Source organism: Aphis gossypii, chromosome 2 (genome assembly GCF_020184175.1).
Source record: "Aphis gossypii isolate Hap1 chromosome 2, ASM2018417v2, whole genome shotgun sequence".
NCBI lineage: Eukaryota > Metazoa > Arthropoda > Insecta > Hemiptera > Aphididae > Aphis > Aphis gossypii.
This window is the reverse complement of record NC_065531.1, coordinates 32,561,450-32,587,634: the sequence shown is the minus strand read 5'-3', so window position 1 is coordinate 32,587,634 and position 26,185 is coordinate 32,561,450. Positions and strand designations below refer to the sequence as shown.

General features: G+C 28.6%; 1 protein-coding gene across 1 annotated transcript; it reads right to left on the bottom strand.

Annotated features, from left to right (window-relative positions):
* Positions 1-2: 2 nt before the first annotated feature.
* LOC114123049 (disheveled-associated activator of morphogenesis 1) lies at positions 3-25,556 on the bottom strand. Its single transcript, XM_050199827.1, has 15 exons — positions 25,134-25,556; positions 13,024-13,122; positions 8,250-8,375; positions 6,074-6,172; positions 5,727-5,999; positions 4,430-4,909; positions 4,246-4,363; positions 4,039-4,171; positions 3,847-3,973; positions 3,124-3,684; positions 2,762-3,060; positions 1,339-1,642; positions 934-1,188; positions 692-862; positions 3-625 (listed from the first exon to the last, which is right to left on the bottom strand). Exons 1-15 carry the CDS (start codon positions 25,149-25,151, stop codon positions 362-364), a joined length of 3,327 nt encoding a protein of 1,108 aa, XP_050055784.1. The 5' UTR covers positions 25,152-25,556; the 3' UTR covers positions 3-361.
* Between the last annotated feature and the right edge of the window lie 629 nt (positions 25,557-26,185).

Here is a 26,185-nt window from a genome sequence, read left to right as displayed (position 1 = left end):
AATAAACAAGTGTAATTTAAATTTATGCTATATAAAAATCTATAAACTATCTATAAAAGTGGTTTACATACTTTGTTCATTCTAATATATGGTGTTACCATTATTATTATTTACAATTTACAGATAAATAACTTAGTTTTAAAAAAAACATAATATAAAAGAAATATTATACAAGATGAAGAAGAGTATTTGCAAGCCAAATAGGTTGAACTTGTAGTCAAACGAACAATTTTGGACACGACATAATGTATATCACAGAAAGTAGAATAAAATGCAAAAACTACTAGTAAGTCATCTTTAATATAATAAAATAAACAATAAATACAAAAAAAAAAAAAACATTATTTAAATTTTAATTTATTTATTTTTTTCGAGTAACGTTTAATACTCTGTCCCTGCTATGTTCCCTAGCTGGAGGTGAATGTCTGGATTTTCTACTGCGTTTAATCTTTGCCATACTATCTTCACTAAAAACATCTCCTGTTCTTAAAGCCGATATGAGATCGTCAAATTCTGCTTTGTCACCAGATTTACCATTTATAGAAACTTGACGACTACCAGACCCATTAGACAAAACACTAGCACCGTCTTTACAGTTTTTACGATCAAGCGTTAATTTCTTTAACTATAAAAAAAAAAGTTTGTATTAATTTTACATGTAATAAACTCCTAGGTCTTTATTAATACAAACCTCCACTTCTTGTCTTGTCCTTTTTTCTTCTTCTTCCCGTCTCTTTTTAACAGCAGAGTTATCTTGACGTGCTTCATAAAGAGCTGTTAAGAAAGAATCAAAAATTGCAAAGAAATCATCTGGTTGGATAGTGGAATTGTCTTCCCCAAACAATCTGACTGCTCTATCAAACTATAAAACAAAATATTTTATTAACATTTACCAAAGAAGTAATTATAATAAAAATTTAAAAAGATGCTTACTCTAGTTTTCATATCTTGGAATAAGTCTTCTAACTCAGAAAATTTGCAGGTAGCAGTAGTTAAAAATTCTTTCATTACTGGTAGGAACATATCACCTGGTACAGCAGGTTGTACTCTTTGGAACTCAATTTCTCGTTCAACTTCTTTCAAATTATTTCTTAGTTGTGACATGTCTTTTTCAAGTTCAGCCAAGCTTACTTTTGAAGCTCCTCTTACATGAGGTAAGTCTTCTTCCAATAATAAAATGTCCTTGAACTATTCAAATAAAAAATTAACTGTATTATTGATGTCATTTAAATATAACACCACAGAATTGATTGTAATATTTAATCAATAGTAAATGTATTCTGTGATAATACTACAATCCTATCATATCATATAATGTTTATAAATTATATACACTACCTTCTTATCAGCCATATCGACAATGTAATGCAATAATGTTATACCCCTAACAGAACTTGATTTAGTGTCTGTAAGTCTGTTTAGAGATGATAAACGGAAACCCCATGCATTTCCTCTTGCTCCTTTATTCATGTAGTTTCCAAGTGCTAATACTAATTCTAATAGTTTTCTTAAACGTCTAGAACGAGCTACTTCACGTGACGCCTCCATAACAATTTTTGTTCTGCCTTCAACTTCTCCAGTCCAAGTAATAAATTTCTTTTTGTATACTAAACTACGAAGACGTTGATCATAATGTGCAATTCTAGAAATTAAAAAAAAAAAAACATATTATGTAATATTAAATTTAATTTATAGAATGTTACAATATTACAAAAAATGAGCAAATTTGAGTTTTATGTGTGATAATTTGGAGAGTTTAAAGTGAAAAATAAATTATTATTTGTATAAAAAATTGTTAATAACTTGAACTTTAAGATTAGGTAACAATTTGAGTTTTAACATTTAAAAGAAAAATAATCAAAATAAGTCAAAATATTTGATTATACTATGAAGTATGATGTATCTACTATGTATATTTGAAGTATATAATATAAGGTATAATTTGATTGTTTTTTTCATATTATGACTGTAAGGCTTAGCAATTATTAAAATGTTTATCATTAGTTTTCAAGCTATAAATAAGGTATTAGAATTCATATGAAATCCCTTAGTTATTAAATTACTTTTCCTTAACTTTAAATAATAATTAATTTTTTAAAGCAAAAATTATAAACAATTAATGGTTAGTAACTATTGCATGTATAATGTATATTATATAATTACATTACCATTTAAAAAATGCAATCAGTTACAGACGAAAAAAATCAGCTAATTTGTGAGAAAATATTTCACTGGGAAAAATGACTATAATATACAACTAGATAAGAATTAAACAACAAAAATATTGAAACAAAATCACTACAGGTACACCAAAAATATATATATATTTTTTTCTATAAGATTTTTACAGTCTATTCTTTCTTTTTAAACAATAAGCAAATGTAAATTAAGAAAAATTTATTTTTGAAAGGAAAAGTCATCCAATGTTGCACTACCTATTTTCAATTTTTTTTATTGATTTAACATATGAAATTGAAATAATTTAACCAATCAATAAATTGCAACACCGCTTTCACTACATTAAAAATTAAAAATATAAATAAGTTTTATTGGGAAGGCCTATATTTTACTTCAAATTTTTTAATACACAAGTGTAAAATACATTAAATTATTTGGTACTAGTTTGTTAGTTTTTTTTTTTTTTTTAACACATTATGAATCTATTTGTTAGAAACACAAAATGGGTGCTTTTAAACATAAAACAAGTGTAAAGGGTTATTACCCATCTCAATAAATAAAATGAATATTTTTTATTACTAACTTGGAAATTTCGTATAAAAATCTGTCAGCTCTGGCAAGACTGTCTAAATCAAAACTATGTTCTTCTAACAAAGCTGCTTCATCTGGACCTGGAGTGAATTTTAAAAGTTGTTCAACCATGTCTAATGGTAAAATGTCTTTAGTATCCATATCCAATATCACTCTGGCGATTTCTTCATCAGACATTTTCAATTTGGACAACAATATAGTACAATTTTGAGCTCTGCGACCATCAATAACAGATAAGACTTTGGATTTATTACTACCAGTCTTTCTCAGATCTTCAGATGATCCTTCATTCTGTAAAAATAAGTTAATTTAACAATATAGTTTCCTTTTTTTGTTAGTTGACATTTTACTTACAGCAGCTGTTGTTCCATTTGTTGGTTTTTGATTTTGGTATGCACAGAATAGTTTATCAACTGTTTCAAGGTCAATAGATGAATACATTTTTCCTTCATCAATATCAGCCCATACAGTTCCAGCCACTTTGGTTTCTGGTAACTTAGCCCAGTTGAAGGATTTCAATGGAGCAGATGGTTTTGGAATTTCTACAGATCTTTGTCTGACGGCTAATTGAGGAAGACAGCCAGGTGGAGGTGGAAGATTTAATGGAGGGATTTGTAATGGTGGAGCTGGGGGTGGAGCAGGACAATTACTTTTAATTATTAATTGAGGTGGTGGTGGAGGTGGAATAGGCATAGGAGGTGGAGGGCTAATAGTAACTTTAGCATCATCTGGTAAACTTCCATTATTAAGCATTGCTTCTAGCTTTCTCCTCTCTCCTTGCTCGTAAGCTATCCTATGCTGTAATTCACTTGAAGTATCTTCGAGTTCAGATATCTTTTGTTTAGTTTCCAAGTGAATAGATATTTCTTTTTCCAAACGTTCTTTAATCCTTAAAATACTAGCTTCCATATCTTCCTAATGAACAAACAAAAAATATTACAATCAATATTATTGTTAGTAAGAATTCAAGAGTAATTTTTTTTGAGACCATTACAGTATATTAATTTCCAAATTTTTATTTCCATCAAAATTATATTAACCTTCTAAAAAAAATTATCAAATATAATTTATATTTACTTTTTCTTGATTTCTCAAGTCTAGTTCTTGCTCTTTTTTAGCAAGCGATGCAGTAATACTAGTATTTTCTTTTTCGAGTTCTTCAGCTTTATTTTTTGCTTCAAGAAGTTCTTCTTCTTTGGCCAAACTGCAACAAAACAATTATGTATAAATCCATAAAAAAAAACTTATTTTCACTACTCAATAACTTACAGTTGAATAATTTCTTTAACATTGATATTAATTGGTGATACATCATTATCAGCACCAGCATCAGTTTGAAGTGTTATTTGCTGTACGATTCGATCAAATAAAAGCCAATGCTGTGGAAGACTTCCATACTCAACTAAAATATTAATAGAAATAACATTACAATAAAATTATGTTTGACAAATAAGCAATTATTAATTAACTACTTACGGGGTAATAACAAAAAATGTTGAAAAAGTGAAAGGAAGTGAGGATAGGCTGGAGAATGACTCAATTTTCTGCGTAGTAAATCGAACATAGAAGTAGCGCTTTGAGTATCTACTTGCTCCTATAATTATAATACAAAAAGACGAATAAAACATATTATTTATTGAGTTCATAATAGATGTATTACCTGTTCAAATTTCCTTGCTAATTCATTTTCATCTTCATTGCGAACCATATCAAAGAAATCCATATGTCTGTCCAATGTCTGATTCTCATGTTCTCTTAACTTGATTATAATGTTTTTGAGTCCCAATTGTAAAAATTCATATCTTAAATGCAATCTGAATTCTAAACTTTCTTGTCCTGGCCCATAACTAAGAACAGCATTTACAAATGACATAATAGCTGTTTTAACTGTCAAATCATCTCTATAGACGCCAGTGTTTCTATCCAAATCATTAATAATGCCTTGGAATCTGGCTCGTTCATGAGCAAACTCTTTATAGTCTGTCATGGCATCAAGAACTTTCTTATGGCCTCCTGGAACTAAGCAGGAAGCACCAAGAATTTCTAATACCGCAACTTTAGTACGGGGATTTTCAGTGAGTAAACTGCGAGCAATAGTACTAATAGCTGATGGATGTGCTAGTACGTGAGATCTTCCAGTCTAAAATTATAAAATTTATCTATTGAAAATGTGTATAATATATATATGTACATAAATGCAAATATTTATTTTTTAAATAATGTGCGACTAGAGTTTACTGAATTAAAATCAATATTCTATAAGCAAGAATTGAAAAATACATATTATAATTATTATTACAATAAAATTATATAATTAGGTATATTATTCTTATGTTGAAAATAGTTTTTTTATTATTAACTACTTATAACCTAAGAAAATTTTTAACATAATTTAAATAATGTAGGTATGTGTGGAACATATAGAATAATCATTCAATGAAATAATAAGTTAAATAGTCATAATATAACTTGTCATTACTTTAGAGAAAACTATCTGTCTTTAACAGAATGAAATGTTACAAATAATTTTTTTGAACAATTAAATTTAAAATGGAAAAATAAAATGTTAAACTAGCCTTTGGTTAGGTTTAATAGGTTTTTATAATTTCTTATAATATTACAAAACTAAATTAAATTACCTATCATTTTTTTTTTTTTATTGTTTTTATTATTATTATTGTTATATTGTTACTTGTTATAATTTAATATATTTACATTTAAATAACTACATGATAAAAGACAATTAACTAATTATGGTTCACAAAATATTTTATAACGTATAATGTAGAACGATAAAATAATTTGGATGTTAATACGAAAATCAAACTATTGAAGCAATTAAAAATATACAAAACTTATAATACCTAACAATATAATTATTCAATTACATTTAGCATATTATACAACTTTCAATTGAATAATTCTCATTTTAATAGACATAAATATAATAAACTTACAGAGTTATTCATAAGGGCTTTGATACAGCCAATAATTGATGTGTGCATAGCTCCTTGTTGAGTGTCATAATTCATAGATGACAAAACTCCTAACAGAGTAACTAAACCATCAGCTTGGACAAATCTCAGAACAAAGCTATGAGGCTGAGTACGTAGAGCTGTCTTTAAGGAATCAAATAACTTAGTGTTCTCCTGTTCATCTCCATTCAACGATTGTATGCGTTCAATGTAATTTTCAGGTGATTGTGATAAATCTGTTGTATTTTCTTGATCCTAAAGTGATTAATAATGTTAACGGCTAGTAGCTAATAAATCTCATCAATTAACTTTTAAATGAATATTTTTACCTCTAATATCTTCTTTTTACTACAGTAAATTTGCCATTTCTTTTCTTCGGGGAGTTCCAACATAGCTGCTTTATTAGTAGCAGTTAAATCAAGTTCTTCCTATAATATAAATAATAACAAATGAATTATATATGTCAATTTTATATTTATACAGTGTTACTTCTATACCTAGTTCTAATTAGATTTTACTGCTTTATTGTTTTAAATGAATAAACTATAGACTATTATAGTTAAATATTTACAAAACATATAAAAAACAAAATTAAAAACCCTAAATTAAATTTAAAAAAAAAACATTTGTGCAGGACAGTGAAAGGAAAAGCATTGAAAAAAAATAGACTAGAAATAAACATAGAGATTTATTAAATTTTTAATTTTTGAACTATGTTCGTAGTTTTTCTTTACAAATAGGAAATATTTAGTATTTATTTTCTTAAAATATTAAAAAAATAAAACCAAACAATACATAGTGCATACTCATTGTATCATGTAATATGTAAATAAGTTTAACTATTTATATTTTAAGGAACTAACAATGAAATACATAGGTACAGAGTACAAATTTGTTTTATTAATTCAAAAAAAGTGTCAACGGGAACATAAAAAATAATAATAGGTAACAAAAAAAAAAAAAACACCAAGGTAATCATTGTAATAATACTAACATCATGCACTCAACATCCACAGTACACATAATATATTATTATTTTTAGCCAATACGGCAATAATGAACATTGTAACTAGAGCCGAAAGGAAATCTGACTTTTAGTCACGTTTTTGCGATTAGTAACGGAAATTTCCGTATTTATAAGTATTTATAATATTAAATTAAGATCGGCGCCCCGGTCAACAAACTCAACGATACAATGTACATCTTACAATAAGCAATAACACAAAATTATGTAATACGAATATGATGGTTGTTAAATCGTGTGTGGTCAGTCAATACTTTATAGGTCATAAAAAATAATCCCAAAAGTTCTTTAGTAGTTAAGTAATTCCCTTGAGAATTTCTCATGCACTGTACAACAATGCCGCGGCCCGCGAGTCGAATGCGATCGCACGACGAGTCGATGATATCTGCGCGCGTGTGCGTGTTATGTAAGTGAAAATGCTTGTTGCGTAATATTGGAGACGATTTTTCATGCACGTCGTTCGAAAAAAAAAGAAAGAAATACAACAGCGGCGATGGGGACTACGATGTAAAATTGACCGATACTTTTAGATATACAAAACGTTTAATAAGTATATAGAGGCATACCTAATCGGTAGCGGATTTAGTGTCCGGGAAAAAATAGGCGGACGCTAATAAATGGACGCATATTTTAATTAAGCCAAGAAAACGTGGTAGTTAAGATTTGCGGTGATATAACGTTGATAAAATACAGATAATTGATTATTTTGTTTAAAAAAACACTCATTTAAACCTTAATTAATATGAGGTGTAAAATATTGTGCAAACATAATTATAGCAATGTTTCTCAACTTGTTGTTTTTTTTTTTTTTTTTTTTTAACTTAGAAATGTTAAAACAATACAATCTGTATAATTCAAACCATAAACCGATTGAAATGTTCCAGTAAAAAAAAAAATCAAAACTAAAAATTTGAAGCTATGGAACATATAATAATATATTATATTATATAATAACTTATATAGGTATATGACTATATAAGTTATTATAGGACATTTTTTTTTTAAATATAATATGTTCCACTCATAGGCGGAAATCGGTGGGAGAGGGGGCTTGCGGGGACTAAGTTCTCCCAAAAGTTTAAGGTACAGCTACTCTAATACGGTAGTGACATATAGATGTAATGAGCATATATTACTTAGCTCCCCCCCAGAAATTTCATCAAATTTTCGCTTATAGTTCCACTGAACTTATATAAATGATTCATAAAAAACATAATATGTTCTTAACCATAGAAACGAATTTTAGGGACAGGTATAGGTATCATAATATACGTAATATGTCTTATATATAAGACGATGTTTAAAATAACGTCCCGTTCGTGTTGGGCAAACAAATCGACTAAGGGTGGAAAATAAGATCCTCCCTTAGTATAGACTTTTATACAACTATTTGTAAACTGTACATTACGCTTAATATGATTTATCAATATATCCCCGAGTATTCTTATAGTATATTATTATTATAAATTTGTGACACTTACAACTAACTCGGCGAATAGTCTGTCGAGTTCAGGTTTTTCGGGCATAGGTAGCGTGGGTGTCATCTTTTGCAACGTCAGAGTGCCTGAGTCGACCACGATATACGTGATTTCTGGCGGCTCGTCGTCCTGAAAAAAGCGCATAATATAGCGTATTACATTCATGATTAAGCGTGTAAGTGTGTTTTACAAATGCAACGTGAATACTATGTGTTAATAGTTTCTGTTATACAGTTGTTTACTAAGACGTGTAACTATGCATTTAAATATATGTATCTAACGACAACTATATACAAATAATAATATTATAATGTTTTTTTAGCATTTACCACGGAGTATAATAGTACCTATACTCTATGGCGTTTACATTATAATGTAAGCATACGTCATATTAATATTTATTTATTTATTTATTTATTATTAACCAAAAAAGATTTTATTCTCTTTGTAACGATGCAATGCATTTTAAACCTTTTAATGCCATCAGTGTTGTTTATAACTTTATAAATACACCGATGGCGCGGTTACCTACTTGTTTTCCAAAACTAATACGTAGGAGATCATAATATCATATTATGTATTATCGTATTAATAAAAAAAAATATATTAAATAAAGCATTAAATGATTTAAATTTTATTCGAAATCAAATGTCCTTAAAGAAAAATGCGCATTTCTCGATAACAATATAATAATAGTAATAATACATTATTATATAACCATTTTGTAATATTTTTTATGTATAATATAATATATATATGATACGAAATGTATTTATTCCAGGAAGATAAAACTACTTCAAGTGCATCAAAGTGTTCGTTATAAAAGTAAATGTTGCACGTCTCTGGATAAAAATCTATACAGAGGATTTATTAATAATATCCTTTGATCACTTACTGTCAGACAGATACGGATTGATGATATTATCCAATTTAATTAAAGCACCGTACGTGACGCATTATATAGATAGGACAGGTATAGAAAAATTAAGAATTGAAACATCGGTGATGAGTACTTCTTTCTACTTTCTAATTTTTCGTGTGTAATTCTTTTATACACTTTTCATCGTCAGTAACGATCTTGAAACATGACGAGTTACGTAATCTGAACTTGATCGATGTTTTTCTCATTGTAAGACGAAGAGAAATACAATTTCAATAATAATAAATAATAATAATAATAATAGTAACCATCGACGGCAATACAATTCAGAGAAGTAGCAGTTCAAACAACGAAAACTCTAATCGGACTAGTCGAGTGGATCTTTATCGACTACAACTTTACTATATTACGACATCGACGAAAATATTAAATAAATTATATGCGATCACAGAATACGATATTGAATAATATTATTATTTATTTACATCGTGGAGTTATTTTTACACTTTATTTTCTATAATTTTGCAATAATAATAATAATAATAATGTAAACACTTTTATTTTTTTACCAGAATATATATTATTATTTACAGCAACTGCAAATGACAATATCCCTATTTCCTATATATACGAATAAACTTGCATAAACTTATATAAAATTGGAATGATAACAAATGAGTCATACTAGTGAAAGCATAATAATATTATAAATACTGTCCGCTCCATCAATTAATCTAAACGATTATACACGTTTGTAGCTCGGAGCTGCCAATTACATTTGTTTTCAACAAGGAAAACGCACTTAGGCTAGGTCAGCACGTTAATATTTAAAAATTCCACACTTTCAGCACAGTGGGTTGTCTTTTAGATAACCATAATCATCAGTCATCGAACAAAATCACTGAGTATGTATTTAATATGAGATGGTTTATTAAAATATTTATCAGGTGCTTGACCGAGGGTCACATGTTCAAATATTTATACGATTGGCGAAATTGAGATTTACTGGTATTTAATTATTGAGTTTACGAACAATGGATAATTGAGAAAAAACAACTGAGGGACTTCATTAAAAAAATTTCTATGCCTCAGGTAATCCAAAAAAATGTTCAATGTAAGAATAAAAAAAATAATTGTTAATTAGTACTTGATTTTGTAACCACATTTCAACAACTATCGATGGTTAACTAATATATAAATTAAGCAACGTCAAATAAACTAGATATGTAAACGAGAAGTTTTTTTAATCATCCCATTAATCCTATAATCGCAATTATAACTTGCGCACTTGTCTTATCTAACTTAAGATCTAATCATAATCTTTTTTCCGTATTATTCCTATACAAATTTGATCTTAACGATTCTCCTCTCGGCTTACGCCACATATTGAAGATTATTTGTGATTTCACGCGCGCATCTTCTTTAACGTCTCGCTTCTTTTACGATTTGATTATCCATACAATCATGCTTTATTAATAATTGCCTTCGTTATTTAGCAATAGAGCATAATTTAAATTTTCTTCTGTTATATTTATATTCTAATGTACTGTGTTAGCCTGCTCTTGGGTAAAGAATTGATTTTGTAAATAAAATGTGTTGTTTTAAACCAATAAAAACATTTATATATATATAACTGTCTAAACAAAAATGTATAATAGCCGATTTTATAATAAGAATAACAATGGACATTTTGGATCGAATAAATTGAAAAAAAAAATAATGCAATAAATATTTTATTGAGTAAGTTATATTATAAACTATCTTTTTTTTACCAAGTATAACTAAATTTAAATGGTTGAGATTATAATATATTTATAATTATAATAAAAAATAGATAGATTTTTATAAAATATGCTATTATTGAATGTTATAATTTTACGACGTATTAATATGTAGATTAAGTCATCATATACAATAGTTATTTACAAGAAATATAATATTTTGATCCGTTTTTCTTATCTAATCTGCTAATTTTAATTTAACTACTAATCTCAATAAAATAAAAACTATAAATTAAAACACGATTTCGAGCTTTAATGTCTACATCAACAAATTCATTACAAAAAGAGCAAAGCATACTTTTTGCTCGTGAGCTATATAATTATTACTAACAATAAATTATAATTAACACTTTAAAGCCAGGTGTTTCTGAATGTTTTCAATTATAATTTATTCTTGAATACCTACAATTTCATAATTGTTTTTATTTTTATTTTTTTAAAGTAAATTTATTTTAACATATTTTTAACGTTAGTAATCTACAGTATATTGATATTTTTTGTAATTTGAGTCTGACGAGTGGAAACTTTACCGAGTAATATGGCCAATACACAGTAATAAATTATGTAGTTGTTAAAAACATTAAATTAAATGCGTTTTTAATGACATCCACCTAGACATTTTCCAGGAGACCTAATCGTATAATCGATAAAATGGCATTCCGGCATTAATTGCGACTTGTAAAATATTGCAAATGTTTCTTCGTATTATAGGGAAAAAAAATTACTGCGCCTGTTATCTTATACGTTTGTTATCTCAAAGAATGCCTTTGCTATAATATATCATGCATGCGATTCCCCATCACACAATGCTAATAGGTATGATTTATCACTAGAAATAAGAATGCAGCGAGATAGGTACACATGGAAAACATGAACGTATAAATAAGCGACGACACTACTGGAGGTATTCTTTGTACAATAAATTATTTAGTGAAATTACAGCGCCCCTCACGTAAGTTAAGGCTGGAAAAATAATTAACGACCGAAGACGTCAAAAATAATATAATATTGTTTTAACCACGGGACTTGTAGTAGCTCGCCGCCCGTCATTACTTTTATAACTTCTATACATAATATTATATAAAGTAATAACTCAAGGTTATGGACTAAGGGACCTCTCTATCACACTACCATATTGTATTTCAATGTATATGTCCATATACGGAATATCTTGACTGCTTCTAACTAATCACTATCCACTTCATTGCATCAGTAGGTACCTATAGGTAGCTATTTAAACAGCCGTTAGATTTATTTTTTAGAACACTTAGGTGGTATACCGCATAGGTACGTATTTTCCATAAGATCATGATTCACGGTATGAAAATTTACGGTGCTTGTTTAAAAATTTAAATCATTAATAAGTTTAAAATACATTTAACCAAAATACATTGATTATTGTGAACGATATTATCTTCTTTATCTACTTATAAAAATGTATCTCGAATTCTACTATACATCTATAAGAGACTTTCTGTTTATACTTTTCTCAAGTTGCAAAACGGTTTGAAATTCAACAAATTAATTATTGTTATTATTTTTAGTGACAATATGGACTCCAAAGGAATCTACAATGACTAAAAAAAACAACAACCAGAAGTTATCAATAAAATCAAAACTTTTTTTAGTGCAGTGTTGAATTATATTATTACGACGAATACGATGACGTCCTACTGCGATGTCAATTAAAATCATTTTCACTGCGGTTTCAATCGATACTGCGGTTTGTCCTTTCAACGGCTTAAACAGACTTAGATAATTACAATGATAATGTAATCCGCCCTTGACGACAGGCTCAGAACACGGAATCGTCACGGTGTTGCAGTTAGCGCCATGTATATATTACATACGTAGCTACACACAATGTTAAGCGCATTTATAAGTATATGTTTAAACGATAAATAATGTTATCGTCCATAGTCGTGTTGTAACACAATGCATATTTTAATATAGTTACCAACCTATAGTAGCAGCGTTGTGAGTGAATATTGTTTTAACAGAGCTGATAACTATATAATATGAAATTGATACAGTATTACAGTGACCATTATACTGTACATATAAATATATAATATAATGTGTGTGAATATGATTATTAAGTTATGTTGATATTTACCTTTAGGCAGCCACACCAGCCCTTTCTTCCTCGTACGCTAGGCGTAGGCATCATTCCCGATAGTCTCTCCGCCAAGCCCGCCATGGAGCGGGGTACAGTCTGAAACATGAATAAAAAAATAAGGTTTTCTGTTAAATAAATTTATTACATATGGATATCACATTATACGTATGGTATATCATTTATAGTATATAGGTAATTTATATGAACGAGGAGGAACCTTCCTTCTGTGACACCGCCTTTTTTTATTCATATTAAAATAGTTTTGTATTTACTGTATCTATATTAAGTAATACAATTATTGACACCGCCATGGCATGAAAAAATCAATTTTATATTTTTATGGTATGCCTGTATACCTATTATATGGAGTATAGACACCTATAGTAAATACCTGAAGGATTAATGCTCGTAAACATATTATAATATAATAATTAATTTTTTCACTTTTAATAAACCCAATTTCTATATGGTATTATTGTATTATTATACCTATTATTTTATAGGTTCGATTCGTAAAAGAAATCATGGAAAACTTATGTATAATGACATTATAAGTTCATAATTTAGTTAGTTCTGTATATATGGTTATTTGAGAAGGTACTTATAATACTTAAGACTTAACACAATAAACCGCTTGATCTACTTTACTCAATTAATTGCGTTCGATTATCAGTTATCGTACCTATGGAATTATAAACTTATGTACAGCAATAACATAATATTATAATAATGTACTCACGGTTTATATCATATTATCATCGAACTCGACCATACAGTTGTTCTTAATAATTATAAATGTTTTAGGTATATCTAATAATATTTCTGTAGGTATAGTTATAAACTACAATCCACATTATTATACCGCATTATAATATAATATTATGTGTATTACACTACCATCGCCACCGATACCACGTATTACACTATACAATAAAATTATTATTATTGTTATTATGCATAATAATTACGACGAATATATTATTATATATTCTGTTTAAACAAAGATCAATAATTATAAATTATTATCATGCCAAGTATGCGCAAATAACAGATATATATATAGAGAGATAGCTGGCGACAACTAAAATAGTATAATTATATTATAAATACGAATATAATGTTATATCTAGAAGTTATAACATTACTTATAGTAAAATATTTTTTAGAAACGAAATGTCAACGTTACCTATGTGGATGGTATAATATGTTCATCCCCATTTTGAAAAATAATCATATATGCTTAAATCATTAAAAAAGAGCGGTTTTCATTTGTTTTAACAGAAGACAAAACACTTCTTATAATTAGTATATATGCTTAAAGTTTGGTATTCAATTAGTTCAATTATTTAGTATACCTACTTAAAAATTTTAGTAATTTCCAATGCATCATTTAATGGTAAAAGGGGAGAGGATACTTTATAAATCACTAACTGTATGTATGTACGCCTAATAGTCTTAATACACATCGGATTGAATTAAGGTGCGGCCTTATACATACACATCTGATGCAAATATGCAATAATGATACCTATGTACGCATCCGCAGCGGATCCCGAGTTGGATTTTAGAGGAGAAAATACCAACACAAAACTATAATAAATTTACTAAGATGGAGTATACCGACTCTTATTGAAATCTAACGTTTAACTATAGAGATCTGAACAAAATTCTTACTTTATTTCTCATTTCTTATAAGGATAATAAAACTTGACTAATTCATTTAGACATATTAATATAATAAAATAACGAAGGAAGGATAAATGTGTTAATAGGAGCAGAGGGGGTATTCGAATCCTCCGAAAATCACAGATTTACGTCGTGTGTATAATTATAGGTACGGTGTTCAAACAGAATCTAAGTGCTTTCGGGTTTTGTCCGCGCGCTAATCAAATTGTATTTTTATGTTCACAACAAGGTACAACTCTCATACCTCAATTATACCGCAGTCCACAGCTATGTAATACGCATGTATATATATATACATACATTGTAATAGGAAGTCTATCTGATTTCTCTATATAGAACGATTTATACATTAGGAGATAAAAAAAACACCGTGAATAATATCAGCCGTTGTTTTTCTATTCTTGCTTTAATTTTTCTTTCGCCGTATAAATCACGCGTAGCCTAAACGAATAAAAGTCGATCATCATCGTCGTCGTAGTGGACGACTGTACCTATCATCTGTTTGATATTAGACGTGAACCACACGCCGGTTTTCACTTTCAAAGAATGTAGCCTTGCCGCCACGGATAGCAAGTACACTGCACATATAGCAATTGAACATTTAGATATACGCATTACACGGCGTAGACGAGGGAATACTTGACATCCATCATCGTTCCGACAAAAGTACAAAACGACAATATTCGTAAAAAAAAAAAAAAGATCCTACAAAATGAAACCAATCAATTATACACTGGTGGACGGGGAGGTGTGGAAGCGTCGAGATGTGGGTAACCTTGTGCGAACGATATATTTTTCCGTCTTATTCACAGCGCGACCTACCGTTGGAAATTATATACACTACATAATATCAACTATATACTACAATACTTGCTATGACGTTGCAGTGGATCGAAGCGTTCACCTACGATTGACGGTGAGATAGATTAGTTCTTTATTATTCTTTCTTTTACACAGACGATTAAATGCGCTCCGCACGTGATCGATAGACCAACCGCGGGTGATCACACGTACATAAGTAATATGGTATACATATACGAATATAATGTATGTTTTTTACACGGGTTGCGGGTGGCCGCCGTTATTGACCTCCAGACGCTAAGCGGAAACACGTTGCGCCAAATTTGTTTATATAAATATATTATTATTATTATTACTATTTATACCTGGAAGTATATATAATGTGAAGGAATGTGAAAGTATATAATATAATAATATGAAGTCTTAACGCCCCGCTGCAAGTTGATGCAACAAGCTTAATATTATAATATTATGTTTTCTAACCAACTGCAACAGTGGTATAAAACATAATATTTGCATAACAGTATAGGTATACCTACTCGTATTATACTAGGCAGTGTATAGGCACGTGACGTTTGACAAATACGGGGAAACCGAATACGCCTAAGTTTTTACGCGCGTTTATGAGTTTACGACAACTATGTGTGTAATATTATAATACATAATATTATATTGTGTTGAGACGTATTTTCTGTAAACGAGTAAATGGATACGCAGAGTAAAATATGTGTATATTATATTATATATCTGTAATAACGAAATACAAATCAGCAATCGGTATTTTATAGAACGAGAAACGTCGAATTGTTTTTGTAACGCGTGAATATAATATCAAGTATTGAGAAACAAGACGACGTGTTATTATAATATATTCAGGAACTAAAGTCGATACTGTTATATAATAAGTCTCACAACCATAATTTTATTACCAAAAATTTAATTTTCGTAATATTATTTTAACATTTTAATGGATATACAATACTGGTATATAGTCCTGTTCGTATTTATTATTATTATTATTATGATTTTTTTTTTTTTTTACACGAAATAACTTACAAATTATCATTAACAATGTACGTCATATCTGCAACTATGAAAATATTACGAAAATTATAATCCATAATAAATAAATTTAATAAATAACAATTTATACCTATTAAGCGCATTATTTTCCAGAGAGTCAGCGCGTGTTCAATTATTTAACTTGTTTTGTTTTGAACGATGTTCAAACGGACTATATATTTGGAAGACTTGTACCTACCAATATTTTGTACTTGATTTGAAAAATAATAAACGAAATTTATTCAAGCTACTGACCCACTTGGTGTAAACTATACTATTTATTAAACCCATACACGTGTGAACATACTTACTCATTTAACACTATAGCACGTAGAGTTTTTGGAATTAAATGGGCCGGGTAGGTATTTAAAAAAAGCATGTCAATTCGTTGAAAAACTAGAATACTTGTCACGTATTTTTACAATTTACTAGGACAATTGTTGATTTTGTACTTTAGACTCATATTTAGCTCAAACAATAAAAATAATATATTCTGAACGTTACAGGATATCGTCTAAAATATTAAATATAATATAATATTATGTTCAAAATATCCTCATTTAAGACACTATATAACAATATCATACGCGAACAAAATATGGTAGCAGCAGTACAGCTGCTATTGAAAGCAAACAGGACCATTTGAGTAAAAGAAAATAAAGTTGTAGTTGCAAATAATTTTAATAGTCATAGCCACATAAAATTACGACTAAAATTTAAAATCGATTAATTATCAGATATATTTTTTTAATGTTTTAGATACTAATAATATTTTGTTCGGTATAGGTGGGTTGAAAGTGGTAACACCTATCTTAAAAATTCAATCAATAAAAAAGAAATATCTACGAATTACAATTTTTCGAGCAATTTTTAAATATAAAATTATTGAAGAAATCTTCGACCATGTGAATCCATGAAAATATGAAATACCTACCTATTAATTTAAAACGAAGACATTTCTAGTTATAACAAATAAAATTCCTATAAAATTACTGTCAAACGGCAAACCTCAATGTTTTTATGATTTCCTAGATTAATTATCTCGATTTGAAATTGTAATGCATAATGCAAGCTGTTATAGGAGTTATTGCCAAGAACAATAATAATATACCTATGTGGCTTACCTTGATTATTTCGCACAGCACGAATATTTGACAAGGGTTTTATTCAATAAAACAGTGAATTATTTCCGTAAATTATATTTATTAAAGCGATATACCTACATTCAATATACGGAACATAAAATAGACAGAGACTGTATATATATACATTGCATAATATTATAGAACAGTTAAACAATAATTGCAGTATATACTAAACTAGTAAAGAGTATAATATGGCCAAACAATTATAGCCGATTTTAATGGAACAAGTACAATAAAAAAATGTGTTCACTGAAAAATTACTTTTTAAATTTGATTTAAATGCACTGTTGCTGCAAAACGAAAAAAAACTCAAATAAACAGACGTATATTTTAACCTGTACCCAACTCATATACGAATTGGTAAACATAAGTTATTAAAAATGTATAAAATAAAAAAAGACTACAGTGTCTATATTATACCTATGCAATTAGTCTGATTTTATCTGTATTATTATTTACAACATGCAAAAATCTAACATTACTGAAATACAAATCGAAGGTCAACCGTATATACTTTCTTGTTGAAAATAAAATATTTGCAACACTTTTATAAATAAACGAAATTCGATACGAATTGTTTTTAAATTTACTAACGAATTCTACAGTCTTATTCGTATTTCGTATACTTAATTAGCAAAACGAGACATCGTGAAGATTATTATTATTATAACTATATAATAAGGGAGAATACTCAGAACACACAATATTCGCTTTCACCAATAAAAAAAAAATAAATTAAATAATAATAAATGAGTTACGCTTCTTCGTCGCACTTATACCTACAGTTCCAATACTTGCTGATACTATGAGAAATATAAAAAAACAACAAATGTTTGGAACATAGGAAGCCCATATTGTGTGGGTAGTACCACCACTATACCTAGCTCAACGACACTAAAATGCGGGCCTCGCGCACAGTGTAGGTGCATAATTATTAATTACGTCATGGGAGTTTATTTATTTTTTGTTTTTCTGAATCTAACGATTTTGATAATGTAAATGTACAGTAGTAGAGGGAAAAACAACAAGCCTCATCATTGTGTCTGAGGCATGGTCGCGCATACCGCTATATCTCATTATAACGTTGTGCCATACACTATCATTGATTATACCGTCGATCGATCTCGTTATAATATAGGTTAAAGACCTACAAAATTTTCAGATGACATTTCAACCGTTTCCAAGTCTGTATGAGGAACAATCGTAGCTGTTCATCAATTGTGTACTATAATATTATTTATTAACATAGATCACAAATCATTTAGGGTGATGTTAGATGAAATACATATATCTTATATCATATATCCAGTGTTACTATATAGTATATAATATGAAGGAAATTTTGATCGCAGTCTTCAGCAGACGATACGTATTATATAATTATAATATTGTTACGTACCCTATGAATTACATGTATTATAATTGAATACCTACTATAGCACACATTTAATATGCTGTGGCGAAATAATTAATAAGGCAATATTAACAATACAAGCGTGTTGAGGTTAGAGGGAAAAGCGTAATCTAGTACGTAACATTGTAGGTACTACTTAAATAAAATCATCTAAATATTGCCACATGTCTCTTTTAGGAAAAATCGTAACTCGATAGGTTAAACATGTCAACGGATAAGAATACGAATTGACCATAATACTACGAAATACCAAAATTTGCGTTTAAAAGTAAAGTCACTAACAACACGACCCCTGCTCTTAATAAAAGGGCGAAACCGTTACAAGAGCTCTTCAGACGATTAGGAATATCTGAAACGTTTAGAAGCAGATCGTAACATATAGCTCACCATGTTTATTAATTATTACTAATGTATTTTTTAATTTTCAGTATATTATGTTCAATAAAGACAATATTTTACTTAATACATCACTGTTTTCATTCGTATATTGAAACAGGAATCGATGAGTCAGGACGCAAAAATGTAACTATTACCTAGGTATAGAAGAATAGCAACTATTCCTTCAAATAAAAATGTATAGGTATTCTCACTTTATTAGTCTTAAAGGTTTGCATGGAACGTTTTTGTATTTTAATAAAATATATAGTTTATTATTAAATTATACGTGCATCAATTATTTGATATAGGATCTCGGGCTAAAGCCCCCCCCCCCAAAAAAAAAAAAATAACCAATTAATTGCGCCACAATGACTATAACTCTTCCGCCCCCACATTAGCAGGGACATGGCTCAATCATCGAAAAAAGAAGTTCCGGGTATCGTCGTCGATGCATAAGCAAGAATAATATTAATTTAGGAAATATTGTATGACGTGTATTATGATCGTCAATGCAGTATCTATATTATATGCGATTGGAAAAAGTATAATATTAATTTATATCCGTGTTAAAGTACACACTAGAATATCAATTAAACGTAGTTTTTTCTCGAATTTTTGACCACGCCGTTTTATTAGTATTCGGTTAATCACCTCGGCACGCGCGCGTACTGTTTACAATATAATATTATTGTTTCATCTGTTTGTTTTCGTCGGACACCTATAAAGTATTTTCTCTTTTACGTATACCGCCCACAGTATTATTTATATTAGAATGGTACCTACATAGGACTAATACTAGACACGAACATTACAATTATTATTATAATAATGGCAATATTGAATGGGTATAATATTATACTGTTATAGATTATGTTTTTGGCGATAATTTTCGGTTCGCGAATTTTTTTAAACGTTTTATTTTTTTCTTTATACGGCTGTTTTCTTTATCGGTACAATTTTAAAACTGTGACACGACAATTTGTATGGCCCATTAAAATTAACGCCTAATGCTGTGTATACACCTCCTACCATGATTGTATTCTATACAATAAACGGTATAGTAGCAGATATATTACAGAATATATACAGGGTAAATCACCAAGCATGCTCCTATTTTATCATTTAATAATATTAATATGCATATCTTTAAATTTTAACTTTCAGAATTTTTAATTAGACTGAAAGATCATATTTTCGAACACTTAGATTTTCACACCAATTAGGAAGAATACTGTAGCGATACAAATGTCTTTTATTTTTTAAATAAGAGCTACCAATATTGCTATAAATTGTTAATTGATTAAATTTTTAAAAAATTTTAAAGCGTCTAAATCAAAATTAGAACAAGTAATTTCTCAGTTATTAAACTTTGTCAATAGAACTTATTATAGTTAAACAATTTTTACAAATTAAAAAAATTTAATAAATATATATTTATTACTTACAATTACAATATTTTGCAAATAAACACAACCTTCATCTATTTTAAACCTATTTACACAAAGTTTAAAATTCAAAAAATACTCATTCAAATCTCTGTTTAGAAACATCAACATTTTTAAAAATTGTTGATTGATAAATTAAAGTACTAAAGGGTTATTTTTGTTTAAACAAAAAATAAGTTTGTATTCCACAGAAATACAGAATAGTCCTTATTTATAAAAGGTATATCCAACTACACGCAAATACTATAAATACCACCCTGAATTATTGTAACATTCATTAACACTATTTGCAATATAATACATACATATGGATTGATGAATAAAAAATATACATACTAAACACTTTTTAACACGTCCGAATTACTACTTAATATATTAAAATGGCACACGGCATAAGGCAGTTCGACAATAATAATCATCAACACGAGCGAACTCATAGTTACATTTATTATCATCTTCCAAAACAATAAAGAACTATTTCAAATATAATCATTTTTATAGGTTTATAAGCCAAACGTGTCATATTATTGATAAAAAAAAACCTCATACACAGTGCTTTAATCTCCAGCTACAGAAAATTTATCCATAAGGAATAACAAAACCTTCTCTAGATAACTATAATATCGTAACCGTAATATCGTAGAAATAGGTAAATACTTGAGTACTTAATCACGATGCTATATAAACTTAAACATTCTAAAAATCAGATTTTGAATAATATTGCATTACCATTTGAAAAATGGGGATGTGGATGCTTGGTGAATCACCCTGTATATGTATACATAATAGTCTACTGGTCACTAGGTTAACGGTTCGCAGAATAGCTTAATTGGATGATCGGAAAACCTGATTACTTGAGTATCATTGCATTTTTTCCTTATACGTTATTTTTTTCGCTCCGATTAAAACAATAATGGACATCGTTAATAAATTACTATTATTATTAAATTACATTATTGGTCTTCCTCCACATGACTAGTATTTTCCGGAAGTCGTAGCATTAAGAAGTGTACAACAATAATATTATATACCTACTTGAGTGTTTATTTTGTCCTCGAATAATATAATATTTTATTTTACAATGAAAACCACAAAACCCAATATTTATTTAACAAAACCATTCAATATTATATGTCTATGATATATGTTAGGTATATTATAATGAATTGGTAAGTATACCTAAAACATTAAATGTTGCATTTTTTTCACATAAGACACATTATTATCAAAATAATTAAGTAGATAAATATATTATAGACCAAAATATTATAGATACTTATATAAATGTATTACCTAACATATAATATAATATCATAATACGGTCAATGAGCTTATATAGTGCATTTAAATTTAATTTTAAAGTATCGTTCCAGCATGTATAATTGATAAATTGAAAATAGTTATAGATAGTTATTAATCTTTTTCGCTTCCATTTAACATCATTTTCTTTCCCATTATACTAAATCACGTAATGGAATCCACTTAAAACCTATACCTATACCATTGATAAATTAATAAATTATTATTATTAAACATACCAAAAGAAAAAAAGTTTAAATGATTTTTAAATTAAAAGGATAAAATCACTTAATTAGGTTGGGACCATAGAGTAATACATAACTTTTTAAAATAGTAAGCTTTAGCTCATTTTATTAAAATAATTAATTACCTAAACATTACAAAAAAAAATTACAATCAGTTATATATCCGAATAACGTATTGAGTTAATGCGATTATAAGTATCTAAAGATAAATAATTAGGTATTGTTAATTAATTAAAAAGTAATGGTGTCATGTATATTAATAAAATTTGTAATGAAACGTTTGAAATAATCATTTATTGGTTGTTTGAAAAATTCCGTCATTAATATATTATACTTTCGAGTTATTCAACAAAAATTAAATATTACGTATAGATTTATACATATGGGAGTTTATAAAAAGCAATTAGGGTATACTTAAGTAATAAAATGATACATTATCTTAAAATATCTAAAATTAGAGACAAATTAAATCATAAAAAACGAATTTTCATTAGTTATTTCTAACTATAATAACTTTATGATAATATTATGAAAATTACATTTTCAATCACACAATTCATGAGGTTCGCGCGTAGGAACTTCTATACTAAACATTATATTATAGTATACGCTACTTATAATATTAAAATTTAAAATCATATACAACGATTATATTTTTTATAATAACCAATATATCAAAGTTAAAAAATAATTTTTATAGTAAATAAATCTGTAAATAAACGACCCACGGATACATTTTATCCAATTAAAAAATTATTTTCGAAAAAAAATCCATAAATATTTTTTATTTTTATAATTTATAGTTATAGGTGAATAATTAAAATATACACCATAGCCACACAGACTTTAATGAATAGGCCAACATGATCTACCTACTATAATATGTAATTATTGTAAAAAATATTGTTGTTGTTGGTTAAATAAATAATAAATAATAATTATGATGAACTAAATGAGGTTTTCATTATTTTTAATTTTATTATAGTATTTTTATTATCATTGGTTAATTATGTACTTATAATTTTGAGGGCCCACGAAAACTTCCGGAATTCCTAATTTAGACTTATAAGAATATTGGTTGTCAGCGCATAATAATAGTAGGTATGTAAATGTATTTTGCATTGTTTGTTACTTCTAGTGCTAAAGTACGAGACATGTTAAGAAATATAAACAGATAGATTTTAAATTCAATAACTGGGATTATGATTATAATTATCAATAGTTCGAAATGATTTTAAAAATTCCATCATACGTAACACACAGGAATATTGACTTCGTAATATTGATCGAGGCAGTTTTGTAGTGTCAAAAACATTTTACGATAGTCGACAAAATATATACATCGAATGAAAGTCGTATCGGCATAATTATTGGCTATTGCTGTCTTACTACCGGTAGTACATATTCATATATAAATATTTATAAGTACTATAATACATTAATACCTACCTTTAAACTATTATATATAAATAATATATTTTTTGCTTATTAAACTGCGACCTGAGAGATAACATAAAAATCTAACCTCACTAGATACCACTATCGTTAAACGGTTTAAGCAACGAGTGTGTTTTTCCTGGCTCAATTTAAAAATAATATGTAAGTACGTAATCCAAGATTTTTAGCGATTTATTGATAATTAAATTTGAATAACCATACACTAATACATTTATTATTTTATTATATTGTTATTTATTATAATATACATTATACAACTATTATTTTAGGTACCTAGTACCTACCTAATCCATATGATTTAGTATTTTATTGAATATCGTTTCAGATTAATTGGAGGGGGGGACATAGCTCTTATAGTTATAAAAAAAGAGACCACCATAATATTATAATGAACAGATATATATATATATATAACGAAGCAAACAACAAAACAAAACGGAAATCAACTAATAATATCATACATTATGATGCATTGCCATTTCAGTAGTCAACTGACTAAAACACATAAATATAGCGATATAGCGATATATAAGTATTATATTACTGAAAAACCACACCACCGCACACGTCGAAATAATATAGGTATTTCTTTTTTCAAGTGAAGTGTGCAAATAATATGACAGTAATATGGTAGTGTAATATATTATTTTTTATCAGTGGCGTCAGTATACGTATACAACTAGAATTTGCGGGTGGTCGTCTTTAACGGTTGCACTCCCTTTAAATAATTTATTGTTAATGATTCCTGAATAGCAAGTGGTTACGTACGTATCCTTGGTAAAACAAATTGTGTTTTAAATATCCGCGATCGGTTATAATATTTACACAAATACTGAAATACGCTATTTTGATACGATCTGTACTGAGAAGACGCATGTATGGCGATGGAGCAAACAGCTAGGGTCGGGGCTTAGGGAACCTGGTGCACTACATAATTCACTTGGAATATGTTTGATTATAACTAAAATTCACATTATTTTTCATTAAATGTTATATGGAACCTTTCTCCCTACTATAGTATACTATCTATATACACAGATATGACTTGGGCTATTGCATATTTCATGCGATCAGGGTCCATCCACTCAGTCGTACAATTGCGGTAGTGGACGATATATACGTGCTATTGTCAAAGCGCACAGAACTATAGGTATACGTAGACAACAACGCTTACCAAATTGATTAGCTTCATCGGTGTGATTTAAAATCGTCGTCGGGCGAAGTACATCGGGCGCGTGGTTCGCGCATCTACTAGATTCGCACGACGGAAATCGGAAAACAACGAGTTAATATAAAATAACGTTGTGTGAAAATTCGTGTAGTACAAGCTATGAGAACATCGATGAGATAAAAAAAAAAATAAAAAATTCGAGTGTTACTGTTTTCGTTTAAACGTTGTAAACAAACGCGGACACAAGAAATCGTCTATCGTCAGCCGAATGACGATAAAACGGAACTGTACGTCTTCGTGGTCGTCGCAATAATGTGCCGGTAAACATAACCGGTCGTGCATGACACGCTCGACTGACTGCGATGAACGATATTATGATAGTGTGATCGGTTCGCGGTTCGCCAGACGGCATCGGCGGTGGTTACACGAGTTCCTAGACACGCGCAAGCCGTCTGCCGTCACTTTTTTACCATTCAGTTGTACAAGTCCGCCCGCAATCTAGCGGATGTCTCGCACGTAAACATGAAATGTGTGTTATTGTGTTATACGCTTATAAGTACTAAGTAGTTATGACCATTAATTATAAATCCTATTTATGAGCAACGGTTATACACGTCCTAAAGTTTATACTCATCTGGTCGGCGGCACACGATATTCCCATTACACAATATTATATTATACTATATTAAATTATTAACTGTACATATTACCAAACTCCACCCAGGAAAAAAATTAATAATATTATAAAATGAGGCAATCGGTTTTAGCGTAATTCGGGTTTACGGGTGTATCGAAGTCGGTGAATTTCGGTTTGTGGATAAATCCTATCGAAGTTCGTAAAATTGAGTGGATTGAATTAGAATACAACACCGAACGCTTGGCGTATATCTAAGTGTTATAACTTCGCGAGTTAATCAGTTTGTACTTCCGCATATGATAAATAATAATATTTTAAAATACAGCAATTGTTAATAAAGTGACATACGTAATAACTAGCGATCAAAGTACCTTTAAATAATAAAATTACGTTTTAGTAAAAAATATGTGTAAAATAT

Bases quoted from the DNA above. Each gene is read 5' to 3' on its own strand.
- LOC114123049 (XM_050199827.1), bottom strand. The intron at 4,364-4,429 runs GTAATACATCTA...TTATAATTATAG, and splicing joins TAGCAAGGAAATTTGAACAG to GAGCAAGTAGATACTCAAAG. The intron at 3,061-3,123 runs GTAAGTAAAATG...TTATTTTTACAG, and splicing joins CAAATGGAACAACAGCTGCT to AATGAAGGATCATCTGAAGA.